This window comes from Microcaecilia unicolor, chromosome 11 (genome assembly GCF_901765095.1).
Source record: "Microcaecilia unicolor chromosome 11, aMicUni1.1, whole genome shotgun sequence".
In the NCBI taxonomy this organism is placed as follows: Eukaryota; Metazoa; Chordata; class Amphibia; order Gymnophiona; family Siphonopidae; genus Microcaecilia; species Microcaecilia unicolor.
In genome coordinates this window covers 184,669,406-184,695,492 of record NC_044041.1, presented here as the reverse complement: position 1 = coordinate 184,695,492, position 26,087 = coordinate 184,669,406, and the positions used below count along the sequence as shown (strand labels likewise).

The window sequence follows — 26,087 nt, the reverse complement described above, 5'->3', positions numbered from 1 at the left end:
GGGGAGGGAACAAGATGGCAGCACGCACTGAACATGCTTGAGCTCTCTTGTGATCAGCTACAAACGAACTGATTCTTTGATAACAATTATGCCCCATACTAAAAGAAAAGGTTTGGTTAAGGCTGCAGCCTCGGCAGCCAGAACCTCCTCACCATCGCAGCTGAGCATAGAGAAGTTCGCTGTGAAAACGCCTGATCAAAAATCCGGGAGGAACCCCACTGTCCCAGGAGGAGGAGACCCCTGTGACCAGGGGCTGGATGTTACACTCTCACCCCTGGATATCAATCCACCACCTCCGCCCGCAGCTTTCCTATCCCAGCTGAGGTCGTCGGAATCGGAAGATGGCGAAGAACGGCCTTAGGTAAGAGGCTCTGTTGATGGGAAGGCCTGCGGAGGTCTGGGTCCTTTGAATCCCCAGCTATTGTTGTCATCTAAACTGGAGCTGATTACTTTGGAGAGCATCTGGCATGCTCTCCAAAACCTTGACATTAAACTGACTCATTCTATTCAAGAGATTTCTACTCTGGTAACTACGGTTGATACACTTTCTAAATCGTTTGAAAAAACTAAAACAGACTCTGCTAACCAAATGTCTGAAATAAAAGAAGTGAAAAAGTTACAAGATTTTTCTTTGGAGATGATAAGACAAACATTTAATTCACAGAAAAATTGAACAAATCGAAAATTATAATCGTAGATTGAATCTTCGTTTCTTAAACTTTCCCAGAAATTTGGCATTTACTCCTCTTGAAGTTTTAAAAAAATATTTAGTAGAAGTTTTGAACTATTCTTCAGATCTTATTCCTCCAATTAACCAAATCCTATATAATAATTCTCATCGTACCCATTATGACGTCCACATCAGAACCCGCGAAAAAAGGCACCCATTGGTTACGGTGACGATGGCCGAGCAGAGGAAGATGAGCGCCGTCAGCAGCAGCGAGTAGGGCACGTTGCTGGCGTAGTCCGGGTTACAGAGCAGCGAGGCCCGCGAAAAGTAGACGCGGATCACGGCGGTGCCGGGGATGGCGACGGGAAAGAGCAGGGCGGGCGGCAGCACCCAGGCCGCGGCGATCAGGAGCCGCACCCGCCACCGGCTCATCAGGTGCCCGTAGCACAGCAGGAAGAATACTCGGAGGAAGGGGGGACCCTGAAAGTCGGAAGATTTCATAAGTACCACTCCGGCATTCAGAAAGCCGGAACACCGGAGGCTGAAAGGCTAGCAGGGTTAAGGAAGAAGGGGAGGAACTACCATTCCCAGAATCCCCCACCCGGCTGTGCAGGAGCTAGGGGAGGAGATAGAAGATTGGGAAATGGTTTCTGAGGAAGGTAATGAGGGCCAGCTGGAGAGGTTGGGGGCGGAGGAAGCTGGGGATGGGGATAAAATGGAGGTTGCTGAAGGACTAGAGGAGGAGCAGATGGAGATTGGGGCTTTGGCCCAAACGAGGAAAGGTATTGTGAGGGGGTGGCTGGCAGCTCCTTGGAGACAGTGGTGGAAGACTGGTGGAGAGAGGCTGAGGCACTGGGGGAGGTCTCTGCTAAAGAGGGGACAGGTGCTGGCTTCAGGAAAGAGACAGGAGCTGAGTACAATTCAAACCCCAGCATGACCAAGGTGGGAAAAGTACTGTTTTTCTGGGCTGTAAGATGAAGCAGGAAAAGCTGTATAAACTGTGTGATACTGGAAAGTGCTGGGGCTACAAAATACAAAGCTGCTGGGTTTCCTTGCTGGATATGCTCTGTTCCAAAGAGAAGTAATTTTGGTTAAAAGGAGTGAAGTTACATGGACTGTTTAAACCCTGAATGAGACTTTGGCAGCCAACCTTAACAACCTGGGATTAAGGGGTTTCCCTTTGTGTTTATGCTGAATGGAAGCAAGAAAATAAAGTTTTTTTTTCTTATAAACGTTTTGCACTGATTGAGCCTTTGTGGAAACAATAGAGGGAGGAGGAAGTCCTGCGAGCTCTCAGGGGATCTGGCGCTGAGTCCCGGAACAGACCAAGGTGGTGTGGAGTGAGGCAACAGTTGTGTGAAGAAGGAAGCTAAGCAGGGTCGAGCCTGGCTGGGTCCTGGAAGGGGGGCCCAGCTACAGCATGCACAACCTATCAGTCACATTCTGGGCCGGTCCGGAGGGACGATAAGGAAACTGCCCCCCCCCCCCCCCCAAAAAAAAAACTCAAGGATGCTTGAGATATATTATTAGGATACTAGTAAAAAAGGCCCGTTTCGGAAACCAATGAAACGGGCGCTAGCCAGGTTTTCCTCGTAGAGTGTATGTTAGAGTGAGTGTGTGTGTGTGTGAGAGAGAGAGTGACTGTGTGATTGTGAGAGAGATTGAGTGCTTGTGTATCTGTGAGTGTGTGTGTTTCAGAATGTGTGTGTGCGAGTGCGTATGTTGGACACTGAGTGAGAGAGACTGAGTTTTCCGAGAGCTACAGCGTGTTTGACAGAGTGAGAATCTGGTTCCCCCCCCCCCCCCCCATCCTCCGTTTCATCCATCTTTCCCCCTCTCCTGCCTTCCCCCTCCCCCCTCTGTCCCTTCCCCACCTCTACTGAGTGAGTGTGAGCCCTTCCCCTCTCGCAGGGCCCCCACCCCCACCTCTCTGGTGTGAGGAGCCCCTCCCCACCTGCTTTTCCCTCTTAAGCGGTTCTGTCTTCCTTCCCTAATGTCCTCCTCCTCCATGCCAGCATTCTGTCTTCCTTCTCTGCTTTCCTCCTTCTCCATGCCAGCATACCCTCCCAGCCTGAGTTGAGCCTGTTGCTGTGAGGTTAGGTTTTGTGTGTTGATGTCGGTTACCGAGGGTGGCTCCGGGATCTTGGTGCAAGTTCTGTATGTGTGACGCTCTCTGTACCGCCCCGCCATCATCGCTTACCAAGGGGGGGCTCGGGGATCTCCGTCCAAGTTGTGTATGTGCGACGCTGTTTGTACTTCCCCACCGTCGACGTAATCGCGTGTTGACGTGAGGGCGGAGCTACACGTCCCGGCCCGCAAACAAAAAAAACTCTGCACCGCCTCCCTCAAGCTGAGTGAAGTTCCTCTTTTTTTTTGTTTTGTTTACCCGACGGATTCACGTGTTGACGCGAGGGCGGGGCAGACACTTATGTGATCTACACAACTTCAATTTAGAATGTTGGAAATTTCTGAGGCTTCATTAGAACGTTGGAGGTGCGTTTTATATAGAGAGATTTAAAAAAAAGGGAACAGAACACTGGTTCCTAAACCTAATCTTTGAGGCACCCCACCGAGTCAGGTTTTCAGGGAATAGTCATGAGAAAGATTTGCATGCACTGCCTCCACTGCATGCAAATCTTATCTCATGAATATCTATTGTGGGTATACTGAAAACCTGACTGGCTGGGGTGCCTCCAGGAGCAGCCTTGGGAACCAATGGATTAGAGGATTAAGATCAAAAGAGAAAGTGAAAATATGCTGGTTCATATAATCTAGCTTTCATAGCATTTTTAGCTACAACAGCAATTGGGGTTAGGGTTACGTACGTCCTTGTTTTAAGAGGACATAGCCTCCTTTTGGACTTATTCAGATATGCCTTCAAGGTTCTTTAATTTTTAGGAAAATACCCCCTTTTTCTTTTATGTGCCTATGACCAACACACCTAGCCACATATTGAGGGAAACCATCTTTGGCCTATTAGTCAATACGGACACATGGGGGGGTGTTAAGAGAGATAAGCATTGCTGATATCCTCTCTGTTTCCCTGCTGGTTGACTCTGTCAAAAAAGTTTTGTTTGTACAGCACAATATATGTCATGCAAAGACTTTCACAGGCATCTCAGAAGCCAGCCAGAGTTGTTGGGGGCTATCCGCTTCTTCTGATAAGTACTTTTGGGCTCATTTGGATGTTTTTATGTTTATGATTATTTAGACTTTATGAATTTCCTTTTTAAACAAATAAAGCAATTCACAAAAACATATAAGTAATTGAAAAGAATGCCAATATATATATAGTAAACAATCATACAATAGAGAAGTAAAAATAAAACTGCTACATTTCCTTCAGGCATCCTCTGTCAACCAAAGCAGACCCACATTTAAATAATTTTTGAAAAGTAGATTATTGTATACTTTGGTACTGTAAGTCAGTCTGGACTTTCTGTTTCCCAAGTCCAGTCCTGGAGTACCCCTTGCCAGTCAGGCTTTCAGGATATCTACAGTGAATCAAGGGCGTAGCCAGATGGCTAATTTTGAGTGGGCCTGAACCCAAGGTGGGTGGGCATGGAATCCCCCCCCCCCCCCCCCCCCCCCCCGGCCACCCTCCAGTTTGCTCCTCTCTCCACTCCTTCCTGCCCACAAACCCCCAAATATTAAATATTTCAGCTGGCGGGGATCCTCAAACCCTGCAGCACTTGCCTCAAACTGAAGCTGTTGCTGGCAGGCCGTGCATGCTCAGTGCTTTTGCATGTGCGAAAACTGAGCATGTGCAGAAGGGCCGGTCTCAGCGTCAGCTCAAGGCAAGTGCTGCTGGCTGACGTTTGGAAGAGCGCTGGCTGCCCAAGGAGAGAAAATCTTCAGCTGGCAAGGTTTGGGGATCCCCACCAGCCACAGCAAGAGTGTCACAATTTTGGGTGGGCCTGAGTACAAAGTGGGTGGGCCCCAGCCCACCCAGGCCCACCTGTGGCTACGCCACTGCCGTGAATATGCATGAACTTGATTAGCAAGCTTTTGTATCTTCAAACCATTCAACACAAAGATACCATTAATACCATAGCAGAATATTGCCTTGGTGTATTTAATCGATAGTCTTTTTAAAGACTGATTTATGTTTAGTGCTCTTTTGAATCTGTCACCACTATTGCTGGGTGCAGTAACCATAATACAGCCTGGTCAGACACCTGGAAAGAACTTTCGCAAATCTTCAAACTTCATGAATCAATATATTTAAAACACCTAGGGGTATGTTTACTAAGCAGTGCTAGCACCGACATGGCCCATTCAAACTGTCAGGCACTATTGCTGAAAGATGGTGCCATGTCAAGTTGTAATAAAAGTGAATTTTAAAGATTGTTTTTCAACTCTGCCTTGACCGACAAGTGCACTCAGGGTCTGTATTTTTGATTAGAAGTAATTCTGTTTAAAAATGATTGTTTAACTTTGTGTGAAAATAAGTTGGAATGTAGAAGATAAGACACAGCTCTAATTAATTTGGTATGTGAAGGGAGACGTGGAGCCTGTTTCGAGTTCAGACTGGCCACCTGGACTGAGAAACATGTGACCACATTCCCACAGTATGGCTTGTTTACCAAAACAGAAATTCTCAAGCATTCTGTAATTTTCCATAGCTCTGACCATGAGTTCTAAGCCTAATAAAAAAAAAGGGAGGGGGGGGGGCTTTCACAGTGAAGCTGGAAGCTCATCTATGGGTGGACACATTGTATATAACCAGACTCTTGGTCAAACTCTGGCCGCTGAAAAAGGGGCTTCTCTCAGCTGATGTAAAAAGCCTGATGTAAGGACCAGTGATGTACGTATGCATACTATAGTGTATTATTGCTTCTTTTCCTGTTCTAGAAACTCCTAGCATTGCTTGGATGTAAGGACCAGTGATGTAATGATCGTTTATAGGTATTGCTTCTTTTCAATTATATAGGTAATCATTGTGTGTGTGTATATATATATATATATAGTGTTAGATTTTAGAACCTGTAATAAAAGTCTAATTTACCTAATATGAATCCAAAAGAGCCCACAGTAATTACTGAGTAGTCTGTGCCAGTGAAGCAGGCTGTAATTCCTGGAGCAGAACACGAAGTCCATTCAGTTATTCATGGAATAAAGCCAATTAAACTTTCTTTCTCTCCTGGGCTTCAGTAGAAGAGTGTTGTTGGTTACGCTACTCCTTTTTTGTTTGTTACCTTATACAGAATAACCCAATTCCACCAAATGTACACTGTAAAATTAGTGTTGTCCTTCCAGTGATTGATGATCACGTTCAAAGCAATGGATAATAAAAAATCAAATAAAGCTTTTGTCTTCATCTGTAAGATCAGTTGCTAAGGCTGAAGATTTCCATACTAGTCCTCTGGTTTACTAAGCAGCACATCTTCTAAGAAGACATCTATTGCAGGAGGGACTGTGGAAGAAGGAGAGCTAGATTGAATCCTGAGATTGTTGATGACTTATTCAGCCACAGATTAAAAAACTGTAACAGTGCTTCATAGGGCATACAGGATGGGTTGTATTTTGTACCCCTGGACAATTTAACAGGGTGCATTAGGATTTCTTGGGGTAGTAGAAGTCAGCTAGTGTTGGGGTTGGAAGGGTAGAGGGCGGTGGTAGGATTATTATAGCTGCTAGTTATTACTGTTTTCTATTTCTAATTTATAGACAGTTGCACAGTATTGTTTTTATACATTAATAAGATTTAAATATAAAATCATAAGCGTTTGAGGCTTCTGCAGATGAGAACAGAGCCCACGGGATAGGATGGGACAGGGACAAATTTTGTCCCCCATGTCATTCTCTAGACATCAAATAATTCCAGCAGATGCCCAGCATTAGTGCTGAGAAGTTTGTTGAAAGAGGAGATTGTGGCTGAAATGACAGGGGATAAGTGATCCCAATACTTAGCTTTACTATTGTATTGGACAAGATATAGAGAAGTAAAGGTGTACAAAGTTCCTTTCAAAGAAAAACCATATAGAGTTGTGAGTGGAGGAATTTGAATTATACCAATGATAACCTACGGCAATAAGAAACATACTGAACATATCATTAATTCTAGGAGCAAGAGTCACCTTTATTGTCTCTAATATTCTCCACCAAGTTAAGAATAGAGGAGACCAGCCAAGAAACTGATGTCTTTAAGAGTCTGCATAGAGTGATATTTTTATCTATAGTTTCCTGAATGGTGCTACCTAGGTATATTCCGAAATATTTAATAAACTGAGTTTGAGTTTTGAAGGGAAAGTTAAAAAGTTCTTGTTGTGTAATGTGTTGGAAAATATTGGGAAGCATTATGATGTATAGAGCAATTAAGTGAGCCAAAATCTGGCATTTTCTCACTAAAATTTAAGCTCGGCTGCAAGGAACAGCCTATACTGAAAGTTTCTCATTATTCTTTCACTTTAATAATGCTGCTATTTCCTTTCCCAGATAGTACGTTTGATGGTTTTTATTCTAAAGTATTGCACGATTTTGGGACTGATTATTGTGGATTTTGATGTAAAGGGAGACACTTTGTTTTTTCCTAATTTATTTTATAGCCGGAGATTCTTGAAAAAGAATCAATAGTTGAAAAAACATGTGGGATTGAGGAGTTGGAAATATAAAGTAGAAGATCATCAGGATATTATTAAGTCTTTCAAGAACCCACTGAGGCCCACATATGAATCATCCTCCATTACAGAATATCCAAGGCATTCTAGATAATCACGGAGAGCCATAAGGTTCTCAAAAGATTTTGTTGAACTATTTATGGTGACATTCATTATGGCTAGAAAGAAGAGACCATATTTGGCATCAATTTCCTTTAAGTGAGAGTCTCCTGGAAAGAAATTGTTTTCTTCAGAGTGCTTCAGACCATTCATTTTTAAGGGTGATTTAGCTTTGGCCAGGTGAAGAATTTTAAATGCATGCTGATAGCATAGCAATTTAGGTACATTTGGATGTAGTTTAGTGTTTCCTTGAATAAGATGGCATCTGGTGTGCTTGCTTAAATTCCAAGGCTGAAGTAAAGTTTGTTTGGAGGAATTGGGGGGGCCCATGAACATAAAATTCCAACATCCGTACCCTCTGCTTTCTCTGGTAAACCAATGAATTTAATTTTGTTGCGCCAAGATCTGTTATTTAGATCTTCAACGTCTCTTTCAAGTGTTAGACACACGTGGAATGGTGAGCTGTTCGTCTTGTGCCTTTAAGCGATTTTTTCCACAACAGCAGTAACCGATGAAAGTGTTGTAATTTGCTGCTGAATGCTGAGTAGTTCTTCTTTTAAATCAAATTGAGGCTATTAGTTTTCAGGAAGTCTTTTACCTGTAAAGTTCCTGAAATATCATCGATTCTCACTGGTGTTGAGAGGGGCCTTGCAAGGTGAAAGCGGATTCTGCTTATATCTCTTGATTAGGAGAATGATGATCTATTTTTGAAGGCAAAGCCATGGTGAAAACAAATGTGGCCAAATAAAGCTGAAAAAAATGCTCTCCAATTGTATGATAAAGCACTGTGTTGCAGAGGTGAGCAGAGCAAAAGCTGTAAAGCAGCCATCTTGGTTAAGGCTCAAGAGCTTCCCTCTCCTCCAATGAGGCTTTTTTTCTAGCTCTTCTATGAAGAATACGGGTCAGGGATGTTAAATTATTATTAAGGGACAAATAGGAATTTTTTTCCACTTTGCACACCAAACAGCAAATTCATAACACAAGATACACACTGATTCAAAACTAGTTTCTGCTGAATTATATATGTACTGTTATGCAGGTTTGTTTCCTCCTTAGGTACACCCATGCCCACCATGTCCTACATGCAACACTTAACAAAACATTTTATTAATAGCACAAAAGTGCAGCTTGATTCATTGGCTAGAGACTACCATCCACAGACAGTGGAAAGGGGTGGGTTTTCTGGGGGCATAGCCCTATCAATGTTTTTGCCCCACTCGGGTGGGGGCACAGGTTGGTTTTCTTATTTCCCCCCCCCCCCCAAAAAAAAAAAAAACAACAACAAAAAAAACCAAAAATATATTCGGCTGCCCCTGCACCATGTATAACCTTGAGGAAAAATAAAATGATACATTTGATGTGATTGGAAAGATTAGATATGTGTCATGGTGGTGACTGTTTCCTTGTCTGTGCTCACCTCGCCCTCTGGTGGCCTGAACCAGTGGCTGCTATGAACTGTCACATGTTCCAGACTTGCTTTTCTTGTTTGTGCCTGAACAGCACCCGTAGCTGCCTTGTGATTCCTGCAGCTGAACTTCAGCTGCTGATGGGCTTTATTAGCCACTTGGAAACTTATGGGTTTGCCTTTGCATCGTCAAAGGTCCCTGGTATGTGGGTGTGCTCTGTGCACTTCTGCCTAGTCCAGTTCTAGTCTGAGTTTCTTGCCTGGTTCTAGTTTGTTTGTAGTTAGTTTTGGTTTTATTGCTTAGCTCCTAGTCTTGTTTCTGGTCTGCATTTCCTTGTCTTGTGTCCCTTTTTAGTGGCTGCTTGGCAGCTTTCAGTCCTGACTCTCACCTGTCTGTGTTTCTTAGTGGCTGCCTGGCAGCTTTTAGTCCTGACTCTGTTGTGTGTTTCCTGTTGGTATCCAGTTCCTGCCCTGTCCTATAAGTCCTGCCGGCCGCCTGCACCCAGGGGCTCAACTCCTGGGGAACAGCGGTCAAGCGCAGGTGAAGTCTAGCTGTTCCTGCTCTGCCTGTCCTAGCTTGTTTGCCTCTGCTACAACTACAGTCCAGGGTTCCAGTCCTGTTCTGCCTTGCCTCTGGTTTGGGGGTGGTTTTGCCTGCCACTGCCGCTCCACGGCAGTGGTCCAAAGGCTCACAAACCCTGTGCTTCCATGAGAAGCCTGACAGATATGAAGCTGGTAGGTTGAAAATCATATGAAAAATTTACAGTGGCATGGAAAAAGATTGAGTTGTTAATTGAAGAGATGACATTCTCTCTCTGAGATATGATATGTTAAGGGAAGTGCACCATAGAGATGAGTTGCTGTTATAAAACATTTATCTTTAGCTAATTCCTGTGTGGTTCAGAAATAGATCAGTCACAAGGAACAGTAGCACTACTGTCCATATTACCTCACATTATTAACTATTCCCTATGCGCCTACTCAGACTCTCTCCACTCACTCATTGATCACTGTATGGCAGTGGTTCCCATAAACTACTGTGTCTGGTAGATGCCAGACAGGCCTTGGAAGGAACAGGAATAACTATACAGCAGTGCTTCCCAAACCTGGTCCTGGAGGCACCCCTGCCAGTCAGGTTTTCAGGATATCTAACATAGTAAATGATGGCAGATAAAGACCTGTACAGTCCATCCAGTCTGCCCAACAAGATAAACTCATTTACATGGTATGTGATTTTATATGTATACCGGAGTTTGATTTGTCATTGCCTTTCTCAGGGCACAGACCGTAGAAGTCTGCCCAGCACCGTTCTTGTACTACGTTCTGAAGCTAACGTCGAAGCCCCTTAAAATTTATACTCCAGCCCATCCCCATCTATTCAGTCATGATCAGGGCATAGATGGTAGAAGTCTGCCCAGCTCTCATTTTGTTTCCCAATTACCAGTGTCGCCACCCAATCTCCGCTAAGACTCCGCAGAACCATTCCTTCTAAACAGGATTCCTTTGTGCTTATCCCACGCATGTTTGAATTCCATTACCATTTTCATCTCCACCACCTCTCGCGGGAGGGCATTCCACATATCCACCACCTCTCCGTGAAAAAATACTTCCTGATATTAGTCCTGAGTCTGCCCCCCTTCAACCTCAATGCCTGTCCTCTAGTTCTGCCGCCTTCCCGTGTCTGAAAAAGGTTCATTTACGGATTAATACCTTTCAAATATTCAAATCTGTATCATGTCACCCGTTTCTCCTTTCCTCTAAAGTATACATGTTCAGGTCTACAATGAGTAGTCATGAGAAATTTGCATGCAGAGAAGGCAGTGCATTGCAGATCTCTCATGAATATTTATTGTGGATATCCTGAAAACCTAACTGGCTGGAGTGCCTCCAGGAACAAGTTTGGGAACCACTGCTGTATGGCTCTTCCTATTCTCTCCAAGGTCCATCCAGACATGGTAACTTTTGTCTTGCATCCACCCTGTGGAACGCATTACCTTCAAGTGTGCAGACTGAACTAGTCTCCGAACAATTTAGCAGCTTATTGAAAATCTACTTGTTTCAGCAGGCTTTCAGAGAGCCTTGTAGGAGCCCATATAACAATACAGCAGACTCTGCTCCTTATGAAGTATGTCTAATGTATTTCTTTCCTGTGCATAATGGATTTTGTAAATCACTTCATGCTACTCAATAGAAGAATATGGTATAACAAATTCCAAACATAAGGGCATGTTTCATTTGGCTAATGTTTTCTGTTAAATAGTCTGTTTTCTACAAGTTAATGTGATTTCATAAACTGAAAATCAGATTTTTTTTAATTACAGAGAACTGAAGGTAGTTTCAAAGAGGAACTATTACTACAATACTCCAAAGTGAGCAAATGAGAATAAATCTAGATAATGCTAACTACGGGAAAATTAATTTCAGATTCTTAAAATTATTATATAGTTAGTGTTGATGGTTCTGGTTTTCAACTGAAACTGACCTGGTCAGATAGTAGAGTACAGCAACTCGTAGATTGATCTCTAGCTGTTGCATATATTTCTGCAATAAGACTAAATACCCTTGTTTTAAGTGTGTATAACTATACATAATACAGTAAATTTAAATAGTATAAGAAATTAAGTACTTTAATTTGTCCCCAAATAGTTTAAAAGAAATGTCTTGATTACCTCAACATTTCCAAAGATTTTACACCCATGGTAGTAGTAGAAATCAAGTAAGGTGGAACTCCATAAAGAAAATAAGAAAGGGGAGGGGAAGAACAATAGGGTAAGTAGGCTCAAACTCTTCTTAAAGTGGCACCCCAGGCGCGAAGGTTCAACAATAGGCATTGTTGAAAAGGAAGGTCTTAAGAGCAGTTTTTGAAATGAGAAAGGGATGTTTCTAACTTCAGTGGTGAGGTGTGATGTGATCAAATCGGCCAGCATTATTAATTATCCGGAGTGCGGTGTTTTGTACCAACTACAGATGGTGAAGGTCTTTGGCCCATATACCTTTATAGAGAGTTGCAGTAGTCTAATTGTACAATTACTAACAAATGAACTAAGATGTTTAAAGCTGAAGGTTGCAGAAGTGTCTTTATTGACCGAATAAGATGTAGTCTGGGACCTGGATTGGCCACTGTTGGAAACAGGATGCTGGGCTCGATGGACCTTTGGTCTTTCCCAGTATGGCAATACTTATGTAAATGAGTATTGGATTACTTGAGCGATTTATGTAAATGGTTGTGTTGGCTTTTGTAACACTAGTTTTAACAGAGACAAAAGTCACACAAACAAATGCCAAAAACATATATAGATTTGTTTTATTTGTTACATTTGTATCCCACATTTTCCCACCTATTTGCAGGCTCAATGTGGCTTACATAGTACCATATGGCATTTGCCAAGACCGGTAGAGAAACAAGTACAGGTGATATTGTGGTCGAATAAAGGTGCATTTGTTCCAGGCACAATAGGGAGGTCAAGAAAGGGAAGGTTAAATAGTGTCCAATACGATCGTTGGGTTTGCTGTGATTGCAAAGTGTTGGCATCTAAGTTGGGTCAGTAGGGTATGCCTTATTGAACAGGTAGGCTTTTAGTGATTTCCTGACGTTTAGATGATAGTGCATGGCATGACCACCCTAACCTCCTGGGCTAACACTTTCAAAATGAAATTAAACAAAGAGAAAACACAGTGTCTAGTCCTTTCATCTCAATACTATCCACTCCTTCCGACTACTCTTAGCACCCCAGACATTAAACTCCCCATATCTGACAACCTAAAAATCCTTGGCGTAATGATCGATAACCATACTAAATCCATCACAAAAAAAAAAAAGTTCAACATGATGTGGATTCTGAAACGAGTGAAATCATAACTTCCCTTGGACACCTTCCGGAACCTAGTGCAACCCATAGTACTCACGTACGCAGATTACTGCAACAGTGTTTTCTTAGAATGCAAGACCCTAATCCTGAAAAGACTTCAGACTACCCAGAACACAGCAGCCAGACTTATCTTTGGCAAGTCTAGATTTGATAGCGTAACAGCTCTTCGTGAGAAGCTTCATTGGCACCCCATCACAGAAAGAATTAATTTTAAAGTCCATACACTAATTCATAAGATTATATATGGAGAATCCCCTAACTACATGAATTACCTCATCGACCTCCCAACCAGAAACAGATCAATGTCTTCTCGTACTTACCTCAATTTACACCTTCCCAACTGCAAAGGTATTAAATACAAAACCTCCTATGCATCCAGTTTCTCCTATTTAGGCAGCCAGCTTTGGAACGCTCTACCAAGATCCATCCGAATAATCAAAGACCATCTGCCCTTCAGAAAAATGTTGAAGACCCATCTCTTCAAGAAAGCTTACCCTAATGACCCAACTTAACTTTTTAAGCCCACCCACAATTCCTGTCCTGACGATTATTATACCTTAGACCATGTCTCCCAATCTCCTTATGCTCATCCCCCAATCTTGTTTTCTCCATTCTTCCTACTCCTTACCTCTCCCAATCTCCTTTCCTTTTGCACATCTCTGTTTACCTCTCCATGTTTAATTTACATATCCTTAAAACCACACTATTACTATGTTTACTACAATTTATAATATTCTCATTCAAAACTTGTAATTCTATTTACTATGTAAGCCGCATTGAACCTGCTATGTGTGGGAAAGCGCGGGGTACAAATGTAATAAATAAATAGTAGATTGTTTTCATTGTTTTTGGCAGCGCGTTCCATAGCTGTGTACTTGTATAGGGGATTTGGAGCTGGTGACTGAAAAGTTTTGCATAAAGCTAAGTTTAAACAAAATGGTTCAGTTTACGTTTGTTTTTTCTTTTTTTCCTAAAACTCAGCTCCACACAACTTAATTCAATGGAGAAGTCATAATAAAAGCTGAATGATTTGATTATTTTATTTGTCTGCTTGGTTTTTTGATGCAGCATGAGACACAGGATTAATTTTTCAGATGTAATACAAAAAAAAAAAAAACCCATGACACAGCAGAAGTGAAACGGGGACTCCCTGTTGGGTCGATCAGCTGGTGATATTGAGGACAGAACATTGAAGCAATTGGACTGTGAGCTAAGTTGTTTAGGGCTGGATCACCTCGGCTGAGATAAGTAACCGTTGAATTGATAGAGATTGCACGAATTCAACTGAAAGGAACTGATTTTTATTATAGTCTGTGATCTGTTTAGACATATACACGCTTGTCACTCTAGCAATAGAGGTATTCTACATCCATTTTAGACGCACTGAGTTTTGTTTTGTTTTTTAAGCCAGATGATGGCACACCGGTCTCACGCCTTATAGTCCGAAGTATCGGGCTGGCTGGGTGGTGTTACTGAGGCTTTTTTTTCTCCATTTAATGCATAGTGTGAGGATTGGGAGTGACCGCAGTAATACGTAGTTTTCGAGTTACACAGTGGGTGTGAAGCTGTGGTTGGAGTTTCATTTATTTCTTTAAGCTTGAGTGGATTATAGGTCATAAGACGATTGAAGTATATTTTATTTGTCTGTCAAGATTACAGAATAATTTCCATCATGTAGAAAGCTGCACAACATGCATAATGTTATTACACTAGGACAATTCTGACTAACAAAGGAATATTTAGGAGTCGCTGACCCCTCCCATTCAGAAGCCTTAGTCATCATACAGTTTCTTGATCTTGTACTTATGGCGCTCAATTTCTTTCTGTAGACGCTCAATCTCTTTTTTGTGATGGTCTATTTCCTCCTCATGATGCTTCTTGAGCTCTGCCAGCTGCTCCCGTTCTTTCTGCCTATGAAAATGAGGAGCAAGATCATAGAACTTTTTTAGTTTTATTTCATCTTGCAGTGTCTTCCACCATACACAAAATCACAATGAGAGACATCAGACCACGCAAGGGTCATTTACTAACAGTTAGTGCAAAATGAGACAGTCTAAGGAGCAAACACAGAAAATCAAGGAGGAACGTGCACAAATATACAGGTCTACTTAAACCTAAAGACAGGAAATTGACAATTGCAGCACAGGACTGTGAACAAGCTGGTTCACTACAAAGAAAAAAAATGGAAGAGAGAAATGCAGATTTGCTAGTACAGAACTGGAAATAGGTGAAATGTGCTGATGGCAGAATGCTTGCATACAAAAAAAGGCACGATACGATAGTGTAGGTCATCAATTAGAAACTGTAAATACTAACATGGTTATCAGAATAACACTGGGTTCATGAACATAGAAGAATGATCACATGGGACAGTCCCATACTAACATAAAACGTTCAGTGAGAAGTACACAAGAACATGTTTTTAATAGACTTAGTGTAAAAAATCTATTCTGTACTATGCATCAAGAAGTGTAATCAAGAAAATGTGGCAGAAAGATACAAAAATAGCTCAACAGTATTGAGCACACTGGCACAACTGGGAACTTCTAGTAGAGAGCTGCACGGGGACAGAAATTTCACCTGGCCCCACTGGAATCTCTCCCCCCCATCCCCTGTACAAAAACAATCCGACTTGGGCTACTGTTAAGTAGTGTTATTTTTACCACGTTGATAACTTCTTCTCTCAGTGCTTATGGGGATTTCAATGCTATCAACCCTATCCATTCATTTTTTTTTTTTAGAAATACAAGGAATGGCTAGGTAGGCTGGCCTGGCATACACTTCCATGGGAACCCCACAGGACCTGAATCCATCCCCGTAAAAAACCCATAAGACTTGCATTCATTCCAGCGGGAGTCCCTTTGGACCTCTGTGGGATTCCTGTTAACCCCGTTCCCGTTAAGCTCACCTTGCTATGGCGTCCTGTATAAATTACACCTTACAAAATCCAGAGGGAAGCTCCTTAGCACAATATAAGTATGAAGAAAAGCAAGCAGTAAATCTGAGATCCTGCCATCCTCCTCCAACATACTGAGCTAATGAGTTGAATTCCACTATTTGCAAGGTATGCACAAGAAAAACCCATCTGGAGACACTATACTGCCAGGGAAGTTCTGTACAGAATTCAGGAGAAGACAGTTTCCTTCTGCAAAGCAACGTAGAGACCCGGCTCCATGAGCTGGTGGGAGGAATAAAAGCTGTAGAGATATTTCTGCATGAACTTCCAGGCTCAAAGCCAGTATGAGGTGGAGTAGGTGTCAGGAGGCATAGGCAACTACCTCCAGCATCAAATTCTGATACACATTGAAGAACTGGCACTGCTGCCATGCCTATGTTCAGATCTGCCACTGCTGTCCTGGAGAGCTGGCAGTGGCATTTAGCAGTAACATGAGCAAAACTCAGCACTGGACATGTAAAGTTCATGCACAGTCACAGATCCTGCCTCTTGCACATGTTTGTGGTAACCCAAAAGGAAATTGTTATTTCTTCAGATAACACAATATAAAGTATGCAGGATTTTAGAATGTTGTGTACAGAATTCTATCAGAACTAAAGTTACCCCAAGCAGGAGACATTTAAGCAACTCAAATATGGATTCGTGGATATGCTGAGGCACAAACAGCGAGCCCATCCCAGCCTTCCTCAAACAACATGTACACTGTCTACTGTTTTAACTTTAAACCCTAGGCTACTCAACCTACTACTTATTTCTATAGTGCTACTAGATGTATGCAGCGCTGTACACTGGACATAAAGAGACGGTCCCTGCTCGACAGAGCTTACACTCGAATTAGGACAAATAAGAGAAGGGAATTACTAAGGTGGGAATGATAAAACATGGGTACTGAACAAGTGAGTCAGGGTTAGGAGTTAAAAGCAGCATCAAAAAAGCTTTCCCAAAAGTGTCAGGACTAATTAGAACAAGAACTTTATGATCCACTTTGCTTCCAACAGCCAAGGCTGGAGAAAAGGTGGCTGAGGGGAGAACGATAGAGGTATATAAAATAATGAGTGGAGTTGAATGGGTAGATGTGAAGCGTCTGTTTACGCTTTCCAAAAAATACTAGTACTAGGGGGCATGCAATGAAGCTACAATGTAGTAAATTTAAAACAAATTTTCTTCACTCAACATGTAATTAAACTCTGGAATTCATTGCCAGAGAATGTGGTAAAGGTGGTTAACTTAGCAGAGTTTAAAAAAGGTTTGGACAGCTTCCGTCACTTAACCCTCCATTGCCCCATGTAAGCCGCATTGAGCCTGCCATGAGTGGGAAAGCGCGGGGTACAAATGTAACAACAACAAAAAAGTCCATAGACCATTATTAAATGGATTTGGGGAAAATCCACTGTTTCTGAGATAAGCAATATAAAATGTTTTGTACTTTTTTGGGATCTTGCCAGGTATTTGTGACCTGGATTGGCCACTGTTGGAAACAGGATGCTGGGCTTGATGGGCCTTTGGTCTTTCCCAGTATGGTAATACTTATGTACTTATGTAAGGCCTTAATTTCAGAAGCAACTCTAACAAAGTACCTCATGCCAAATGAGTCGCAAATAAAATCGGCAGCATTATTTGGTGTGCTCAGACTATAATTATGCCTATTACTGGGCTTCATTTTTGATTTACACTTTCTTATATATAGACAACCTGCCTTGAGCAATGTCTCTTTTGCAAGGCAGGACATAACTGTTAATAAAAAAACAGGATCCACATTTTCTTATGGCTACACACTTAAAAAAAAAAAAAATCTTCTGCTAAGGAAGTCAACACTTCAGCCAACTAACCAAAATTATTTCCACTCTCCCTTGCCCCTTTATGTTGCTGGATGACACTATCCTCCTCCCCACACTCTTGGTAATCTTTGATGCCTCTTGACTTTGCACACATTCAGAACATAAAATCCTTATCCACTCTCTCATAACCCGCTTCTCACACTGTATCATCTTCACTGGAGTGTACGCAAAAGTTAGTTGCAAGCCTTCTCTTTCTCCAAAGTCGTCATCTTTGGTTTACCCATGATTTGGCACTCTGTGAAGTGGAAAACAGGTCCCATTCCCTGCCTAGCACTCTGGAACAGTACTACTGATCCCTAGCTCAGGCTAGTAAAATTTTCTGCATCTGCAGTCTCCATCTGAAGCGCAAACTTAAGTTGCCCATATTTAGCGCATTTGCTCACTTGAAATATCGTTCCTCCTCTGCTGCTTGTCTTTTGCCAAAAGCTCCTCCAGCTTCTCGAACCGTTCCACCTCCACCACCTCCTTTGCCAGCACCTTTCCCCAATTCTCCCAGCTATAAGCACAACACAAAAAGGAGATCAACAAGTATTTTGCGATTAAAGACAATGCAACGTTGAACTGCACATCAAACGCTGAATGACAGGAGACCAACTTGTCAAAGATGTCTTGTTTTAGATGGACTACCAAAGTGGACACACAATGCTCTAAGTGACCCCAATGGCACACCTCCCTTTCATAGGGGCCCATGTAGAAAGTATTTTCCCACAGACATGAAATGGTCTAGATGTACTAAAGATTTTTTTTTTTTTATCCCCATGAAGTACACATTATAACAGAAAATTCAGTCGTTTTACAGCAAGGCAAGGCCAGTTCAGCTGTCACATTGTTCTAAGATTTGCCCCATGTATATTCAAGAGACAATCCATATTTGAAATGTTGACCAGGAAAAACAGGATGAATCAAAAGCCTTGTTTACTGCTGATTGGGCCAGTAGGAGGAGCACAGCAAGGCTTCACACCATGTTCTTTTCCTCGGTTACCTAAAGCCCAACTGGCTTTTTGGGTTGTGTGGCAGTACTGTTGCCTACAGAATTCTAAATGCAGGTCAGACCCCCAAATGCTAAAGGAAATGGATACAGTCTATACCGTTACCACTTTTTCTACTAGCTTGATCAGTGACAGGGGGAACGGACAGAGGATGGGATGTGTGAAAAAGAGTAGTGGGAAACAAGGGACAGCAACCACTATGTTGTGTACCCCTTTGAAATTACGTAATGTATAGAATACACCTTTTCAATCTTGTTCTTCAAACTAAATTTAAATGACCACCACCTATGATGGTAATAAAATACTATTTACATTATGGAAATTAAATAAGAACAATCCTTATTTGAAAAGGACAAACTAACCCAGACTGAGAATGTTATTTCTTCTAAACAATGGTATCACTGGCTACATGGCTGCTGCCTTTTTTTTTTTTTTTAATGCAGAAAGCATGCTGGTATAATACAATTAGTACAGTCCACTCTTCTTGTATTCTAAAAGTGAGCAGGGATAATATTCTGTTGTTTTCCTTGAGCTCACATGCTATTAGTAGGTGAATGATATGACATGACAAGAGATAAAAATAAATATAGTAAGTACAATTACCAAAAACTACATTTTAAACTTGTTAGGAGATGAGTCAACATGTTTGAGGAAAGTAAGCATATTTGAAGGTTGCTGCTCACATCTTGACAGTCAAGCTGCTAATCAGAGGACTGTATTTATTTATAAATTGCCTATAATTCCCAAAAGCTTTAGGTGATGTAAATCTTAAAAACATAAACCATCAGTAAACAGTTAAAACATACACATAAAACCAAGTGCATAAAAGAACGGCATCAGAGGAAGCACAAACCATCCCAGTACTAAAGCTTAGTTATCCATTAAACTGGTTTTGTTTGTTTGTTGATTATCTCAACCTTACTACTTTGCCAATTCTAAGCGTTGTCCAACACCTTCTAAAGATGAAATAATGCATAATATATCTCAATTCTGTAAGGATCAGAGTCTAGCTCCTTGGGGTATAAGAAACTTTTATGAAGTCACCACATAAGCTGGTAAATTAGACATACTGAATACCTTTTAATGATCAATCCTGTACACACAGGAAGCCATAGAAAGAAAACATGTCAGCATTCGCTGTTAATTCATAATTTTTTTTTAATCTTGCTTACTGCTTTGGATGTTTTCTTTGGAATTCAAGAAAGCAGTCTATAATATTTTAAACTTACTACAAACCAAGGTCGCTATCAACTTTGGAAACAAAAAGAACTTCTAATTGCAAAAAATAAAACTACTCAACCGGACATAACCACTAGTGCTTGAAGAATACATCCCATGCCAGAGATACTTTCATGTGTACAAACAACAAATGAGCTTTGATTTAAAAGGCAAATCTCACTTCTGAAGCAGCTCGTGATGAGGAAACAAAGCCCTTTGTGGGGCACCTTTATGCGAGACTTAGAAGTGGAACTTGGATGTTGGACAGTTATGTAAACATAAAACAGATTTTTTTTTCTTTGTACATCGGTAAATTATACTGTTAAAAAAAAGTGTGTGTGTGTGTGTGTGGGGGGGGGGGGGGGGGAGCAGGATGTTTGAAGACCTATGACCAAAGACCTGCATGAAACTAATGCAGGGGTGTCCAACCTCAGCCCTTATTTCCACACTGAATACGCGTGAGATATATTTGTATACAATAGCGACAATGCATGCAAATAGATCTTATGAAAATCCTTAGGGTAATCCTGAAAATCCATCTGGATTGCAGCCGTTGAAGACGAGATGGAACACTCTTGCTCTAGTGGTTTATTAGCACGAAATTTGAACCGAAGGCCTTTTTCTCCCAATTTTTGATGAATTTATGATTATAAAAATACTTTGATTTATCTAATCACCAGCCCCTAGTTGTTTAACATTAAACAAACCCCATACTTAACCACACTGCGGAAAAGGGATCTCAATATACTTCAAGTGACAGGCCTACTTAAGGATTTTCTTCACCCTACCCAGCATGATATAAGGGAGTAGCAGACGGAGCAGCCAAATAAATCAATCTCCAGCCCCACCCTAAATTGTCTAATTACTAACGCTAGGTTGGCAAAATACTGATGAGGCCACGGCACCACCCCACCTATGGTTACATATATTTGAATACCTGCTGGCAAGTGGGAAAAAAAGATTAGCAACATATGGCATAATCAGCGTAGAGACAACCAAAAAGATCCTCCCTCAGGGAAGCCCAGAGATGGTGAAGGAAACATCTGTAGGAAAGGAACTGGGGCAGACACTACAGCATACAGAAGACTGTAGACCAGGAGCCGCTGTGGCGCAGCTAGGAAGAACTGCTCCGGGCCATACAAACTCTGCGCTCACCTGGCTGGAATCAGAGTAACCACGACCACTCATGGAACTAGCACTACCGCACAAAACACGCGGCACAATACGCCGCACCACCAACGAGGCAGTCGCCACCACTGCCATTACTATCATTCGGTGTACGTCGCTGACCTTGTCCTTGCAAGGGATCTTGGGAACGCGTCTTCAGACGCTAGCCAATCCCTGCTAGAATCAAACCCTCTCCGCGGTCTCGAGCAGGAGGAGCAACGCGGAACGTAGCCAATCGGCTTCCTCCTGGCTGAGCGTGACCAATATGTTTTGCTGCTGGGGGAACAGAAATGTCCGTGAGCCAAGGAGGTTAGACAGGAGGCGGCATGACGTTAAAAGGGTGAAACTGACCCTCCCCTCCCGTGCAGCCGCCATATTAGTCAGAAAAAGACAATGCTGCTGCTGTATCTACGGTGTCTTTTGTTTATTGTTGTTTTATCTGTTATAGTTAGAAACATGTCGGCTTATGCAATATACGGACGTACAGAGAGGAAGTATCACAACGAAATAAACCTTTAATCGGTTACTTCTAAAACGTAATCAGTGTGTCATTTCTGATTATAAGGACAGCTTAGCACGCGTTGTTTTCGTGGAGATTTTTCTTTTCGCCGAGTGAAGGGCCACCACAGCCGATATCACGTTCTGAGAATCAGGTGCTCAACATTCACAGTTTTTATTTTTAACTGAGATTTATTTTTCAACCTTAATTAGGTTGAAACCTGGGAGCATTTCATTTTTATTTTCCTTTGCTTAGATCAAAAGAGAAAGATGGCATGTGGGAACATGCTCCTTTTGTTTTATGGAATGCAGTGGTATATTATAAAAATGCACTTTGATATTTTGAATGAGGAAAGTTCTACCTTCAGACAGCAGTCCAGAGTCAGTCTAAATGTGCCAGTTCTTTTTGTTTCTACTTAAAGCAGCACACTATTAGCAGCTAAGTTCATACAAAGTTAATTATTTTCACTGGAAAAATAAATCTGTTGATCTTATTTAATTTCCATAATGTAAATAGTATTTTATTACCATCATAGGTGGTGGTCATTAAATTTAGTCTGAAGAACAAGATTGAAAAGGTGTATTCTATAAATTATATATTCCATCACTGTTTCATTATTGCTACCAAGTATTACATGTTTGGGGCATTTGGTTAAAACTTTGATGGTTTTAATTTGTTTATCCAAACCTTACATGCACATGGTATTGCTTTTTGAAACCTAAGGATAGTTGAACAATTATGTATAAACTGTGTTGCGTCTGACTTTCGCCCCTGTTTACTAAGCTTCGCAGTAATGCCTACACAGCCCATTCAAAGTGAATGGGCTGTGTGTGCTAATGTGGCTTAGGATACGGGCGTTTATTTGCTTTGGATCCTACTGATCTTTATACATCTGCTGTTTGGCATTCTGGAAGATGGAAAAGAAGAAATAAATAAATTTTGGATGTACTCTGTTGAAGTTGTTTATGTGTATGGATGCTTGTTCTGGTGTGTACCTGTGATAATGTTTGAATAACTGTCTATACTTACGGCTATGGTTTCTGAACACATGGCATCAATAAAGGACATACTTTTAAATGCCTGGATGGGTATATATGGAAATCTCAACTTTGTTAAATATGTAAGACATACCCATTGACTTGCTCCCATGAAGTTATTATTGTCCAGAAAGAAGAGATACGAATTTTCAGTTTTGGCACTGTATAAGTTATCAGAAGAACAAAATATCAGAAAACCAATGGACTGTATTATAGCCCATTTAGTTATGTTTCAACAAATGAAAGATCTGCAGTAAACTAAATATTTATTATTTTCACTTTAAAAACCACTTGTCCCTGAAACATGCTCAAAACAGAAAATTTCATTTGTGTATCTAAAATGTAAACCTCTACAAAAGAGAAGTGAAGATGTGATTCCATGTGCCCCAATAAGCGTATAATTTTACTTCCATTTAATTTCAATATATTCCATCTTTATAACAACAGGCTTCCCAAGGCAGATCATAACAACAATTAAGATGAACCCATCAAGAAACTGAGATTTGGCCATACATTCTCACTGTGAAGTCACTGGTACAGTGTCCTGGTCCTGGACACTGTACCAGGACCAGGACACTGTACCAGTGACTTCACAGTGAGAATCCTGAAAGGTAACTTTAAAACCATACAAGAACGTAAGACCTTTGAAGTCAGAATGATTGAATATTTTAACACCCAACAGAAAGGACTTAACAAGGATCTGGGGTTCCTAGCCCATTATAAACCATAAAGCTGTATGTCTCTGTTGATCACCCTCCCCTCACCTATCCACACCCATCCTGTTAGAATATCAATGATATGCTTTGATGTCCCCATGCATACTTCCTACCCACCCCCCTCCTCCCACCCTGTCAGACTGTCATAGTAATGCTTGAATGTTTTCACTTATATACACTGTCAGCTAGCACATTTGCTTATTTCTGATCTGAGGAAGAAGGGCAACCTTCGAAAGCTAATCAAGAAATGTATTAAGTTATGTCCAATAAAAAAGGTATCATCTTATTTTCTTTTCCATGTTTTATTTTGTTTGATTTCTATTGATGACTCTACATGAAAACTGGTAAGAAGCATTTCTCATCTACTGATTGAAGAGCAATGTGAGGAGAATATATAGGTCTCTGCAGGCAGTAGTGGCTCTGGTCCCTTCCTCCGTTTGGACCCACTTGCTTGCTGCCACATCATTACATCCTCTTTGAAGATCAATACAATGCACTACCATCCCTGAACAAGAAGACTCCCTTTTCTTAACCAGTTCTGCTCCTGTTGTAGGGCTGCTCTGTAGGTTAGGTAGGCTAGGGCTTTTCAGCTTGGAGAAGAGACGGCTGAGGGGAGACATGATAGAGGTATATAAAATGAGTGGAGTGGAACAGGTGGATGTGAAGCGTCTGTTCATGCTTTCCAAAAATACTAGGGCTACGGGGCATGCAATGAAACTACAGTGTAGCAAATTTAAAACGAATCGGAGAAAAGTTTTCTTCACCCATCGCATAATTAAACTCTGGAATTTGTTGCCGGAGAACGTGGTGAAGGCGGTTAGCTTGGCATAGTATAAAAAGGGGTTAGACGGTTTCCTAAAGGACAAGTCCATAAACAACTACTAAACGGACTTGGGAAAAATCTACAATTCCAGGAATAACATGTATAGGATGTTTGTACGTTTGGGAAGCTTGCCAGGTGCCCTTGGCCTGGATTGGCCACTGTCATGGACAGGATACTGGGCTCGATGGACCCTTGGTCTTTTCCCAGTGTGGCATTACTTATGTGCCACACGTGGTTCAGACTGCACATAAAAACTGGTAAGAAATACTGGGCTACCTCTTCCTACTGACTGGAGAGCAATGCACTGGAGGTGAGGATAGATAGGCCTCTTCAGACAGTAGTGGCTCTGGCCCCTTCTAGCATTGAGTAAACACGAAAAAAAATCTACCATGAGAACCTTTAAATTACATATCCGAGACAGCTCCTCCTAACATTTGGGCCCTTGGCATATATCTAGTTTGCCTATGTCTTAACCTGCCTGCCCTGAGACTTGGAAATGGCTGTATGTAAAAGAAAAAGAATCAACAGCAGTACTGGGATGCACGACAGTAAAAACCTGTCCGTGCGCCCGTAACTTATTCCAAGTTGAGGAATTAGCACAAAAGGGCCTCCAGAACTGGAACAATGGTACAATCTTTAATAAAATAGACCCGACGCGGACCTATGCAGCACAGTGGGGTTTGAAGGGAGTACCAATTTGGGCGGTGGGATGGCTACCTTTATCGTTATTGAGAAGCCTGGTATCGGATCTGAAAGGTCAGATGAGAGTTGTATTGGGGGAGTGGATAAAGTGTAGAGCAACCTGGTTTCCAGGACGTAACTACCATTTGACCACCCCCATCATCTATGCAACTGATTTTCCGCCTGGCCGTGTAGAAAGAATCTATGGGCAGTGGTCGGCGTCCTCCCTGCGACTTCTTGGGCAAATCTGGGAGGATGGGAAGTGCCACTCCTTTGACACCCTAAAAGAAGAATTTGGCCTGGGAGATAGGGACAGGTTTTTTTATTTGCAAATTAGAGATTTTATTCAGAAAAAAGCGAGGGAGGACCTGTCCCTAGAGCCCACGGAACTTGAACTAGCTATCAGATCAGGAGAAGGACGTGGGGGGATATCACGTATTTATAGAGCCCTACTACATAAGACCCAACCCTTGACCAAATGTATTAAAAAATGGGAGGCTTTGCTGGGTAGATCATATGAGGAGGGAGATTGGAAAAGAATATTCAAACGTTTATTAACATTTTCTGTAGCTACTCCCTTGCTGGAAAACGGCCATAAAATGCTGTATCAGTGGTACCTGACCCCTAGCCGGCTGGCTCGCATATTTAAAAATGGGTCGGCGGCCTGTTGGCGAAATTGTGGGGCAACGGGCACCTTCTGGCATGTATGGTGGGACTGCCCACTGATTCAGCAGTTCTGGATGGATCTACAGCATAAACTGCACAGTGGTTTGGGGACAGAGGTGGTGTTTGACCCTGGCCTATGTTTACTGAATACTCCACTGGGAGTGAGCAGAGCTCCTTGTTCGGGACTGTTAGCCTACATTGTTACTGCAGCCAGGACTTTAATTGCTAAACATTGGAAACAGCAGACGATACCCACGGTAGATCAAGTGCTAGCTAAAGTGGACTACGGTTGCATAATGGACAAACTTACTGCTTTGAGGCGGGGGGGGCATGGTAAGATATTATAAAACATGGTCCGCCTATGCAGAGTGGCGGGGACTGTCAAGATGATATTGATATATTAATGACTTACAGTGCTGATACTATAAATGGGGAAAAATTTTCATATAAGAGATACCCTGGGGGGGGGGAGGGGGGCGGGGTTCAAGTTGTTTTTTTATTTGCAATAATTAGATTGAAATGTTAGCAAGTATGATTGATGTATATGATAAAGCTTTGCTAAATAAACAGATGTTTAAAAAAAAAAAAAAATAGACCCGACGCGGGCCTGCCTCAGGGGTCAAATACGAATATTCTTTCTAGATCTGTTCAGCAGATTGTACCAAGCACTCTCACTCGCTGTATAGGCTTCTGAAAAAAAAAAAAAAAAAACGCCCAAAAAAGCCTTGCTGTCTGGCAAGTTCAGGAATTAAAAAATAACAGAGAAGTGGGTAAAAAACCGGGAATCCCAGAGACTGGATCTCAATGAAAATGAAATAAACTTTATTAAACATA

The 26,087-nt window shown here is 41.8% G+C and overlaps 1 protein-coding gene across 1 annotated transcript; it reads right to left on the bottom strand.

Moving 5' to 3' along the window:
* Positions 1-14,282: 14,282 nt before the first annotated feature.
* On the bottom strand, positions 14,283-20,983 carry ATP5IF1 (ATP synthase inhibitory factor subunit 1). The gene is made up of 3 exons (XM_030219672.1): positions 20,820-20,983; positions 17,841-17,953; positions 14,283-14,574 (listed from the first exon to the last, which is right to left on the bottom strand). The coding sequence occupies exons 1-3, from the start codon at positions 20,934-20,936 to the stop codon at positions 14,436-14,438; spliced, it is 369 nt and encodes a 122-aa protein (XP_030075532.1). The 5' UTR covers positions 20,937-20,983; the 3' UTR covers positions 14,283-14,435.
* Between the last annotated feature and the right edge of the window lie 5,104 nt (positions 20,984-26,087).

Excerpts from the sequence above, each read along its gene's own strand:
- ATP5IF1 (XM_030219672.1), bottom strand. The coding sequence starts at position 20,936 with ATGATAGTAATGGCAGTGGTGGCGACTGCCTCGTTGGTGGTGCGGCGT. Across the intron at positions 17,954-20,819 it reads GTTACTCTGATTCCAGCCAG|CTGGGAGAATTGGGGAAAGG; the intron begins GTGAGCGCAGAG and ends TTGTGCTTATAG. Across the intron at positions 14,575-17,840 it reads GAGGAGGAACGATATTTCAA|GCAGAAAGAACGGGAGCAGC; the intron begins GTGAGCAAATGC and ends TCATTTTCATAG.